The following is a 10,952-nucleotide window of genomic DNA, read 5'->3' as shown; positions in this document are numbered from 1 at the left end:
TCAGTGTGGCGGGTAGGTGAGCACTGGGTCTGTTCTTGCCCAGTCTTGATTGGGTAGTGGGGTGGGAGCAACGGGATTTGATTTCCTTGGGCCAGGCCTGTGGGCAAGTTTGAGCAGCATTCCCTGACGACCTGGAGCCCTCGGGCATCCCCAGGCTCCCACGACTCCCCGGCTGCCCCTGGCCTTGACCTGCTGCTCCTCGGTGCTCCCCATGCCTGGGACGGAGGCGGGCCTGTTCGGGGCCCTGCTGGAGCCCAGTTCCAGGGCTCAGGGGCTTCTGCTTGAGGAGTTCCAGTGCGTCCCGCGTCCCTGCTCATCTTACCGGTCCCCCTGTCTCCAGCTCACCCTCACCAATCCGTCCACCTGCCACAGCGGCTAGTGTGACCTAAAGGCAAATCTACACTGGCGACACCTCCAGGCCTCTCTGGGGCTCCCCTTTGCCCTCAAGACAAGCCCCAACTCTATAAAGGGGGACAATCAGGTTAGCCTCGGGCTCTTTCTGTGATGAGGTCCTCCCACCAGCACCTCCAGTTTCTCATGTCACATCCTGACTTCCCCCGATTGTACACCTACTGAACCCTGGGGGGCACTTTACCAAGAATCGTGAGATTGCTCACCTCCCTGACCCTCACTAGAGCTCAGCAGGACAGGGAGCCGTGCCCCCCACTAACTGACCGGAACCAGACCCAGGCAGTGGTCTAGGGAGGGTGCAGGGCTTGCCCGGGGTCTCAGAGCAAGTCTGTTGCATCAGAACTCAGGGCTCATGATCCCTCCGGCACCTGCCCAGGATGTAGCCAGCACAGAAGGGCAAGCCCCTCAGTCCACCACCTGCCCCAGCTCCAGAACTCAGGGCACCTGCCCAGGATGTAGCCAGCACAGAAGGGCAAGCCCCTCAGTCCACCACCTGCCCCAGCTCCAGAACAAATCGATTTCCTTCAGGTTTCCTTCCTGGAGGTGCTCAACATTCCATTTCCCCATGCTGTCCCAGTGATTGTATAATAGTTGCTCAATTAAAATGCATGTAATACGCGAAAGGAGATGGGGACCTAGAACATTACTGACCAGAAGGGGACACACTCTTCTGCTGAGAATCGTTGCCTCTTCTTCCTCAGACTCCACAGAGAACCCCTCCCCTCTGGGATGTCCCCATGGGCAATGAGTGACTACCCGAAGGACAGGACCAACCAGACGTGGCGCTGAGACCTCTTTATTGGTATGTATATTTCATCACCTGCTGCCTGGCTTCTCCTGAATCCAGGCTCATTTCTCATGGTCTGGGGTGGTACCCTCCCTTTACTCCCCCAAACTGCCCTCTAGCCTTCACTGTCTGGCCCCCTGGAACTGTCTTAGTCCAGGCCGGCTGCAGAATGGACTGGCAGCTGCTCTCCCCACTTAATAGATGGGGAGGCTGAAGGCCCAGAGCAGAGAGTCCCGCCCGCGGTCCCACGTGGCCTCCTGGGTTTCCACTGCGCCCTCAGCAGGGAGGGAGGACTCGGCCAGGGCTCCGAGCGCTCTCACTGGGGGGCGGCTGGCTGCGGCCACGTCGCAGGGAGCTGCCGATCTGGTCTCGGAGGGCCTCTAGTCTCCGGGCCAGGTTTGGAACCGTGGCCGCACCTGAGGGGCGTGGTGAAACTCGAGGCCTGTGCATCTCTGGGTTCATCAGGTCCCTACATGCTCGGGGGAGCCTCAGTGGTACCCACCACCCCTGGCCCCCTCCACCCCGTACACCATGGGCTCTGGTATACCTCTGGGGGTGATGGTGGCCCTACGAAGAGAATTCCAACTTTGGAAACGAGAAAGGCCTTAGAAATGGCCTCTCAATATGTACCCCATTTCAGACATGGAAAGACTAAGGTCTGGAGAGAGCAGGTTCTGGCCTGAGATCACAGAAAACACCAGGGGCTTCTCCCTCTTTCCCCCCTTCACCTCTCAGCACTGGCGATGCGCCTGGAGGCCCCATGGGCAGGGGAGGTGCAGAAGGTACCACCTTGTCCTCAGTAAATATCTCTGCCAGCACTCGGGTCTGAGTCCAGTCGCTGTGACTCCTGGGCCAGAGTGAGTTGGGTGGTGGGAGATGAGCCTTCGAGTTCCCAGGCCTCCCCCCCCCCCAGTGCCCCAGGGCTGGGTCCACCTCTCTCTTGGGCACTTGGCTGAGCCAGGGCTGCGTGGGGGTGCCCAGGGTGGGGGCCGAGCAGACAGGGGCACACCCTCTGGGGCCTTAGGGCCAAACACCTGCAGGAAAAGCCAGAGTTGACACTGAGTGACCTCAGCCCTGCCTCTCTGGGCCCCACTTCCCTGGTGCTGACCATGACTCCGCCATCCCTGCCCCACCTGCCCCACGGGGCACCAAGAATGTCAGATGGGCATAAAGGAATGGGGTCTTGGTCACTTCTGTGGGCAGCGGGTGGCCCTTGTAACGTACTCTCTGAGGACAGGAACCATGTCTGGTCTATACCTGAATCCTCAGTGCCCAGAACAGAGGCTGATACAAAGCAAAGAGCTTAGGGGAGAGTCAGTGAGCTAGTGAGTGAACACATGAACAGGCAAATGCATAACTGAGTACTATGTCAGTGAATGAACGGATAAGCAAATGGCAGAGTGAGTTCCGAAAAGAAGGCAGGATCGTGAGGAGTGGGTGCCAAAGTAAACAGCGATTCTGAACCCTGGGCAAGACCCGAAAGTCAGCCACTTGCCCCCATGACCCAGCCTGGGACCTTGGTGGCCCTGGAGCTCTGGAGCCTCCTGGACTGAACCCCTAGCTCAAGGTCTCCAGTTCTAATAGACTTCCCTCACCTCTGCCCTGGCCTTTCCTACCTGGGGCAGGTGGAGCTCCCTCCGTGGGCAGGCCCAGTGGGCTCGCGGTGCTCGGCACAAGGGGCAGCGGTGGCAGCAGGGGCAGGAGCAGAGGGGTGGCAGGGTCTGCAAGAGGGCGTGTCAGAGGCTCCCTGTCAACCCTGCTCCCCCCCTTTAAGCTGGGTAGAGACTCACATGGCAGGAGGGAGTCGTCAGCATCACACAGGGACATGGTGGGGCTGGGCCAAGGTGAGGCTGGTGAAGGTAGCAGGCAGAGAAGAGGCGCCTAGAAAAAAGTTAGAAAGAACAGTGGGACCCTGGCCAGTTGGCTCAGTGGTACAGCGTTGGCCTGGCATGTGTAAGTCCTAGGTTAGATTCCCGGCCAGCGCACACAGGAGAAGCGCCCATCTGCTTCTCCACCCTTCTCCCTTTCCCTTCTTTCTGTCTCTCTCTTCCCCTCCCGCAGTGGAGGCTCCATTGGAGCAAAGTTGGCCCGGGCGCTGAGGATGGCTCTGTGGCCTCTGCCTCAGGCGCTAGAATGGCTTCAGTTGCCATGAAGCAACGCCCCAGATGGGCAGAGCATTGCCCCCTAGTTGGCATGCTGGTGGATCCCGGTTGGGCACATGCAGGAGTCTGTCTTTCTGCCTCCCTGCTTCTCACTTCAGAAAAATACAAAAAAAAAAAAAAAAAAAAGAGAGAGAGAGAGAGAAAGAAGAGTGGAGTCGGTGCATGCAGCCCTCAGCCCTACCACCAGACTGGCCCCACATCCCCATTTTAACAAACACCCGGGGGAACTGACTGTGTGCCAGGCACCATCCGTAATGCTTCACAAATGAACTCATTTGCCCCAATATTTAAAACAACCCTGTAAGGCAGGCACTGTATCATCCCATTTTACAGATGAGAAACCCAGGCAGAGGGAGGTTACATGGCTCACTGAAGGCCATACAGCTAGTAGGTGACAGAGCTGGAATTTGAACCCCGGTGGTCTGGATCCAAAGTCAGGCTCTTAACCATTCCATCAAGCTACCCCCTTCCCACCTGCTGTCTGTCCCAAGGCCTGTCCCTGGGCGGGGGCCATGCTCACCGCTCCAGCTCATGGACCTGCTGGGCCAGGACACGCTGCTCATCCCGGGCCAGGTCCCGGCTGCTCTGCAGCTGGCTCTTTTCCTTCCTGGGAAGAAGAGGCCCCAGGAAGGTGACAGGAAGCAAAGGCTGGCGGGGGCACCAGTCAGCTCCTCACTACAGTGTAGTATGAGCCCCAGCCGGCTGGTGGGGCCAGGAGTCAGGCACCAGGGAGGGGCAGCGTGCAGTGAGGGGTGGGCACTGGGCAGAGGCAGCCAGCAGTGAGGGGTGGGCACCGGGCCCCTGGCTGGGCCCTACCTGAGCCGCTCATTCTCCAGCATGAACTCCTGGATCATCCCGTAGAGGTTCTGCTGGGCCCAGGCCATTCGGTTCCCACTGAATCCAGAGACTGTGTTGAAGGGGGAGATGGCTGGGTTCACAGGAGGCCAGACCCCCTCCACATCCTGTCTGCACCCCGGGAGCGCATACCTTTGCGGTCTGTCTGGCCCAGCTGGGACCGTAGGAGATGGTTCTCCTCCCGGAGCTGCCGTATCTCCGTCTCCAAGCGCGTGGCCTGCTTTGCCACAGGGGACTGCAGAGAAGGAGGCCCAGAGCTGCCACGTGTGGTGGACAAGCGGTGCATTGCACAGGGCTCTGGGCGTGGGGACTGGCCTCCTGTGTGCCCCCAAGTGGGTTTGCACACCTAAACCCAGCCCCTGCTTCACGTGGCAGCCTTGCAGCCTGGCACAGGCTCCAACCCCTGGAGGGGGTACCCTGTCCTAACTATTAGTGCCTATGGCCTCAGCTGCATGCCTGGAGGGCCCACTCTAAGCTGGACCCTGCTCCAAGTCCAACCTAAAACTCAGCTCTGGCTAAACCCTGGTTCAGATTCTGACCCCAAACCAAACTCCACTTCAGACCCCAACTCAACTCAGACTTACGCATGATACCAAATCAGACTCCAACCTTGGACCTGCCCTGACCCCACCCTACCCAGTCACGACCCCATCATCAGGATTTCAACTCTAATCTTAACTCTGACCCGATCTCCGATTTCAACCGTGACACCAACTCAGGCCCCAACTACTGCTGACCCCTACCGTCGCCCCTGCCGTCCCTCTCTGCCTGCATCTCCCTCCATTCACCTTGGGGGCCTGTGGCTGAGTGGTGATCCGCTGAGCTCGGCTGGCGTATCGCAGGGTGCTGAGGGTCTCAGGGAGGCACTGAGCGGAGGGGGACACGCAGGCCACCTGGGGAGGATGCCCCTGAGTGTTCTTCTCCAGATGTCCCTCGTTCGGGTCCCACTCCTCCCTCCCAGCCCCCCTCAGGTACCATGAGGGTGACCCCGCGGCCCCCCAGTGAGTCCGCCAGCAGCTTGGTGAGCTTGCTGTCTCGAAAGGGGATGTGGCTTTGCTTCCGCCGTGGGTCCAGCAGCAGGGAGATGCAGTGACCTGGGGGGGGGTGAGGCCCAGTAAGGTCACAGCCCATGCCCAAGGTCCTGCAGCTAGCTGGTCCAAGCAGAGCAGGATTTCCCCCAGGCCCCCAATGCCCAGCAAAGGGCCTGGCGCTCAGCAGGGCCTCAGGAAATGTCTGACAAATGGACTGAATGAAGAGGAGCAGAGGAAGGCCCTCTGGGGGGCAGGTGGGAAAGCAGGTCATCTCCCCTCCCCTCTCCTCCCTGGGCCTCAGCTTGAATGTCTGAGGGCTCATGCTCTGCACCTGAATGCATCTACCTCCCAAGTTAGACTGTACCTTTCTGCTAACAGAATCAAGTTTAGGGGATTTCTAGATTCATCAACAAGGTTCTCAGAGGGGAGGCACAAGTCACCAGCAAGTTGAGGCCAGAAGGAGGCCTGTGGCTCCTGGCTTATAGCTCTTAATGCACTATAGGTTCTCTGGTTCCACCACCCCTTCTACCCTCCCCCCAACCCCCGCCTTCGTGGACAGCTACAAGTCAGGCAGGAGGAGGAAATCAGGAAGTCAGATGTGGCCCCAGGTCTCACTCAGGGCCAGCAGGCTGCGGTTGATGCTGTTGGCTTCAAGCATCAGCTCCCCGCGGGATCCCGTGGCTGCCACCTTTTCACTGCCTGCCAGGTCAACAAAGCACAGCTTCCCACCAACAGGGTGTTCTCCGGGATCCACAGGAGGCTTCTGCTGGGATGGCAGGATCAGGGCTTGATAGGGACTTGGTTTCCACAATGACCTCCTGTGCATACCCAGAGGTGGCCCCTTGCTAAGTGGCCCTGGGCCAGCTCCTTCCCCAAGCTGGGGCACTCACAGTTTGGTGGCTGATGTAGAGTGTGAGCAGAGCATGGCTTCGGCTGGAGGCTTGGTTCAGGGTGTGAGCTGAGCTCCTTCGACGGCTAAGACCTGGAGGGGAAAAGCATCAGGAGCTGGACCTGGTAAGAAGAGCATGTGGTCACTACTGACATAAAAAAATCAAAGGCATCCTGTGAGGGAGGGGCCAGCCTGTGCAAAGGTACAGAGGCAGGAGAGGGGATTGATGGGACATGCAATTGTGCTCTAGTCTGAACAGGTGAGAGGGGGATAGAGAAAACTGAGTGTAAGAATATCAGTCAGATCCACATTTGATAAAAGTTCCTCATGTTGCTGTGTGGAGGGAGGGAGAGGGAGGAGCAGAGAGATCAGCTGGCAGAATGCTGGGCGGAGCCCCGAGTCTCAATGTCCTTAATGCCTGTGACAGGGTGGGTGCTCAATAAATATTGGATGACTAAAAGAGACTGGCCCAGAGGGGCCCTACAGGCTAGGCTAAGAGGTCTGACCTTTGCTCCTAGGACACTGAAGGGTTCAGAAGGTCTGGAGAGGAAGAGGGATGTGGTTTGCTGCATAGAACACAGACTGGAAGGGGGCAGCCTTGAGCGGGGAAGACAGCTCTAGGAAGCAAAAAAAAGAGCTCTGACTGGTGAAGCAGAGGTCCTGGGCTGGAAAGAGGAGTGGGTCCGGAAAGAGTCTGGAAGGCAGAATCAGCAGGTCTGAGGGTAGAATAGGGGCCATCCTTGGGCTGTGTCCGAAACGTTTTGCTGGCTCTTAGCTCTCACAAGGGTCATTTCTTTTTTTTTTTTTTTTTTTTTTTTTAAATTTTTTTTTTTTTAGTTTTATTTATTCATTTTAGAGAGGAGAGAGAAAGGGAGAGAGAGAGACAGAGAGGGAGGAGAGACAGAGAGAGAAGGTGGGGAGGAGCTGGAAGCATCACCTCCCATATGTGCCTTGACCAGGCAAGCCCAGGGTTTCGAACCGGCAACCTCATTATTTCCAGGTCGACGCTTTATCCACTGCGCCACCACAGGTCAGGCTCACAAGGGTCATTTCTGATCATCCACAGCTCCAGCCAGGAGCCCGAGTGCAGTCAGCAAACAGTAGAGGGCCGGGCTTCCTCTGGACCCCAAAGTTCCCCTGAGGTAGCACGTACCCATTTGCAGAAGTTCCAACAGGGCCCCCAGACTCCCAATTTCCACCACCCGCAGCTGCTCCACATAGAAGCCCTGGGTCTTGTTCCAGCGAACAGGGAGGGGCCGCGGAGAACCTAGGTTCAGCAAGTCTCGAACCTGGGAGATGAGGGTCGAGGGTGAGGAAAGGGACCCCGATTCCACCCACCCCCAGACCTTACCGACCACCGACAACTGCCCCCACACCTATTCTGCCCCTTGACCCCAGCTCCTTGGGAAGCAAGGCCTCCATTCAATTGAGTGATTTCTGTTTATCTCAGTCCCTCACCTGCTCATTGTAGATTTCCAGATAGGAGGCCTGGAGGGTGACAGGGGCTCCCAGGTGCTGCACACGGTCCAACAGCCAGGCGAAGGTCCTCTGCATGATGCCGGCCAGGCTGGGGGGTACGGGCAGCCCCTCTCCCTGGGTGCAGAAACACTGCCACAGTAGTAACTACCCTTTCTAGCTCCTTTAGTTACTATGCCCCAGGAATTATGCCCCATTCCTACATAACATCTTATTTAATTCTCACAGTCATACTCTCAGTTCCATTTTACAGATAACACACTCGGAGAGCTAGTCAGTAAAGCAGGGGTCCCCAAACTATGGTCCGCGGGCCGCATGCGGCCCCCTGAGGCCATTTATCTGGCCCCCACCGCACTTCCGGAAGGGGCACCTCTTTCATTGGTGGTCAGTGAGAGGAGCATAGTTCCCATTGAAATACTGGTCAGTTTGTTGATTTAAATTTACTTGTTCTTTATTTTAAATATTGTATTTTTTCTCATTTTGTTTTTTTACTTTAAAATAAGATATGTGCAGTGTGCACAGGGATTTGTTCATAGTTTTTTTTATAGTCTGGCTCTCCAACGGTCTGAGGGACAGTGAACTGGCCCCCTGTGTAAAAAGTTTGGGGACCCCTGCAGTAAAGGGAAAAAATTTGAGCTCCATATTGGGCAAGTCCCTCCACCTCTCTGGGCCTCAGTTTCCTTGTCTGCAAATACACCGCGCTGACCTGCACTGTCCAAGACTCTTCCCTCTGGGAATCTAAGCTGTCGGAGGCTCCGCACCGACCCCTGACCCTGGAGGGCTCTTCCTGCGCTCAGCCCACCTGGGGAGGAGGCCCGGTCAACGTGTAGGTCTTCCCGGAGCCGGTCTGGCCGAAGGTGAACACGGTGCACGAGAAGCTGCGGGCGGCAGGGGTGTGCGGCTGGGGTCCGGGCAGTGCGAGGGTGCGGACCGTCCGCCGGGCCACACTCACCCTCGCAGCGCCAGCTCCCCGAGTCGCCGCACGCCGCACGTCCGGAACACGTCCTCCTGCGAGCGCGCCCCGTCCAGCACGACGCCGAAGCGGAAGGCCACGTCGGGGCCCCCTCCCGGGGGACTCACCTGAGGGACGGGGCCGTGGAGCAGGGGGCGGGGCCTGGGAGGGGCGGGGCCGTGGAGCAGGGGGCGGGGCCTGGGAGGGCCGGGGCCGGGGAGCAGGGGGCGGGGCCTGGGAGGGCGGGTCTGGACGAAGCTGCTTGGGGGAAGGGAGGAGGCGTTCTCCCGTAAGTTTTTTAGGGGGTAGGAAGTGGGGGTTGGCAGAAGTTTCTAACCTGCAGAGTCCTGGTCCCTGAGCAGTGCAGTGCGCTCTGTTCCCCTCGACGCAGCTCAACAGCGCTCATGGGACGCACCCTGGGGACCGACAGGAGGGTGGAGGATCCATCCCGATGTCTCCACGGGTTCCTTCCTCTCTCGGGCACATGCAAGCCAACCTACACCCACCTGATCACCACCTGGATGGGCGTTTCCGGTCCCTCGGGCCCCTGCTCCAGGCTCCGCGCGGGGTCCCTGTGGCAGCAAGCGAGTTCAACTATCCCTGTGCCCAGAGACTCCTCGAACCTCCCAGAATCTCCGCTTACCCATCGGGGGACCCGCGTTCTTCCATGTCCTGCTCTGCTCACGGGGTTTGCTCTGCCCCGGCCTCGTTCCTTTCCCTCCCCACCCTCCCTTCTCCACCACACCGGGACTGATTATACACACCCTACATCCCCCGCCCCATCCCCCCTTCCCAGGCAGTCATCCATCCGGAAAGGCTCGGGCCTGCCCGGGGCGGGCTAGTTAAAGATTTACCCACCCTCACCTCTGGTGGAGAAAGTCCCTCCCAAGCTAGGGACCCCTAGCGAGGAGGTTCTGGAGTCTGAGAACCCTTTACCCTTGCCCCCTCCTATCAGAAGGGACCACCCAGACCAGCCTCCTCTGTGTTCAGGTAGGGATACTGAGGCAGGGATGGGAAGGCCACACAGCAAGCCTGGGCAGAGCATGGACCAGGCTCTTCCTATTCTATCCATGTACTCCTCCAGTTTTGTAATCTTCCTCTCCCCTCTCCTGTCCGGCCTCCCTAGCAGCTGCAGCTTCTTTGAATCCCAGGGCCCAGGGAGGGGAGAGGCCAGCGGGATGGGAGGGGCCAGGTCTCCACTCTAGGAAGACCTGGCTGTATTGAGTTATTGACTAAGTAGACAGAAGCCCCAAAGCATCTGGTTAAACATTGGGCCACCTGCTTCTCCAATGCCAAGGCTGATCCAAGGCAAAAACTGTTGATTAACCCTCTCCTGGTCTGGTTTATGAAAGCAGCAGAGGTGTCTGTGAATGGGCAGGGGTGGGGCACTCACCCATTCAGTACCAGTCTCTATGCAGGGCACCGGGGAGAGGAATCCCATAGTCAGCTAGGAATTCAGGTGTGCAGGGGTTTGGGAGGTGCAGTTCAGAGGCCTGTAGGGTTAAGGGAGGTGAGCGTGGCAGGTGAGGGTTATAGGGCCTTCTAGCAGGAAGGATTTATAGGAAAAGATAGGTAGAGCGAAGAGCCACTTGTCCCCAGCTCTGCCACTAACATACCAAAGAGCCTTGGGCAAGTCATTTACCTCTTTCTTAACCTGTTTCCTTCCTGTAAAAAGAGGTTAATGATTTTAGCTAGTTTTTCTGAGATTTCAGTGATACAGTGTATAGATAGATGGTCCCTGGCTTACAATGGTTCAATTTAGGATTCTTTGTGGGTTTTTTTTGTTTTTTGTTTTTTTTACTTTACGATAGTGAAAAAGCAATAAGAATGCAGTAGAAACCTTACTATGAAGTTTGGATTTTGCTCTTTTCCGAAAGATCTAGTGATATGCAGTAGGATACTTTCTCCTGGTGTCAGGCAGCGGTAGTTAGTGGAAATTCGTCAGCCACACGGTCACGAGGGTCAACAGCCGATACTCTACAGTGCACTATTAAATGAATTTTAGACTTAACAAACTTTCAACTTATTGTGGGTTTATTGGGCCATAACCTGATTGTAAGTTGAGAAGTATATTTAATAGTGATTTTTATATGTAAAGATTTATCTAAAAGCCAAAATAAAACCCCGATGATCGGTCAAGATTTCTTTCAACTTGAAATGTCTTAATCTATGATATATTTTTTCATCCTAGGACAAGAATTACTATTCCTGATTTTTCAGATGAAAAACAAGACAAAACAGGAAAACAGAACAGGGGAGGCTGTCTAAGGAGAAAGCAGCTGTCACTGGCGGAACTGAGAAGTTCAAACCGGAACTCTGAGCTCCAAGTCCTGGTGCTATGTGGCTGCGGCCGTCTGCCTTCTTCAGGTGTAAGCCCAGTAAGTGAACA

General features: G+C 56.8%; 1 protein-coding gene across 4 annotated transcripts; it reads right to left on the bottom strand.

Annotated features, from left to right (window-relative positions):
• Positions 1-1,197: 1,197 nt before the first annotated feature.
• KIF12 (kinesin family member 12) lies at positions 1,198-9,666 on the bottom strand. Of its 4 annotated transcripts, none has more exons than XM_066256427.1 (19): positions 9,428-9,666; positions 9,070-9,135; positions 8,901-8,979; positions 8,564-8,691; positions 8,414-8,489; positions 7,594-7,728; positions 7,289-7,424; positions 6,137-6,228; positions 5,862-6,012; positions 5,191-5,309; positions 5,004-5,108; positions 4,348-4,450; positions 4,177-4,267; positions 3,881-3,967; positions 2,989-3,079; positions 2,815-2,919; positions 2,132-2,232; positions 1,927-2,045; positions 1,198-1,614 (listed from the first exon to the last, which is right to left on the bottom strand). In XM_066256427.1, exons 3-19 carry the CDS (start codon positions 8,967-8,969, stop codon positions 1,475-1,477), a joined length of 1,848 nt encoding a protein of 615 aa, XP_066112524.1. In that variant the 5' UTR covers positions 8,970-8,979; positions 9,070-9,135; positions 9,428-9,666; the 3' UTR covers positions 1,198-1,474. The 4 variants fall into 4 exon arrangements, with proteins under 4 accessions (XP_066112524.1, XP_066112521.1, XP_066112522.1 ...); XM_066256424.1 differs by lacking the exon at positions 9,428-9,666 and adding an exon at positions 9,207-9,343; XM_066256425.1 differs by lacking the exon at positions 9,428-9,666 and adding an exon at positions 9,207-9,343 and having other exon boundaries at positions 5,862-6,009.
• Between the last annotated feature and the right edge of the window lie 1,286 nt (positions 9,667-10,952).

Source organism: Saccopteryx bilineata, chromosome 2, assembly GCF_036850765.1.
Source record: "Saccopteryx bilineata isolate mSacBil1 chromosome 2, mSacBil1_pri_phased_curated, whole genome shotgun sequence".
NCBI classification, from domain to species: Eukaryota; Metazoa; Chordata; class Mammalia; order Chiroptera; family Emballonuridae; genus Saccopteryx; species Saccopteryx bilineata.
The sequence above is the reverse complement of the archived record's forward strand: the minus strand, read 5'-3'. Positions and strand labels throughout refer to the sequence as shown.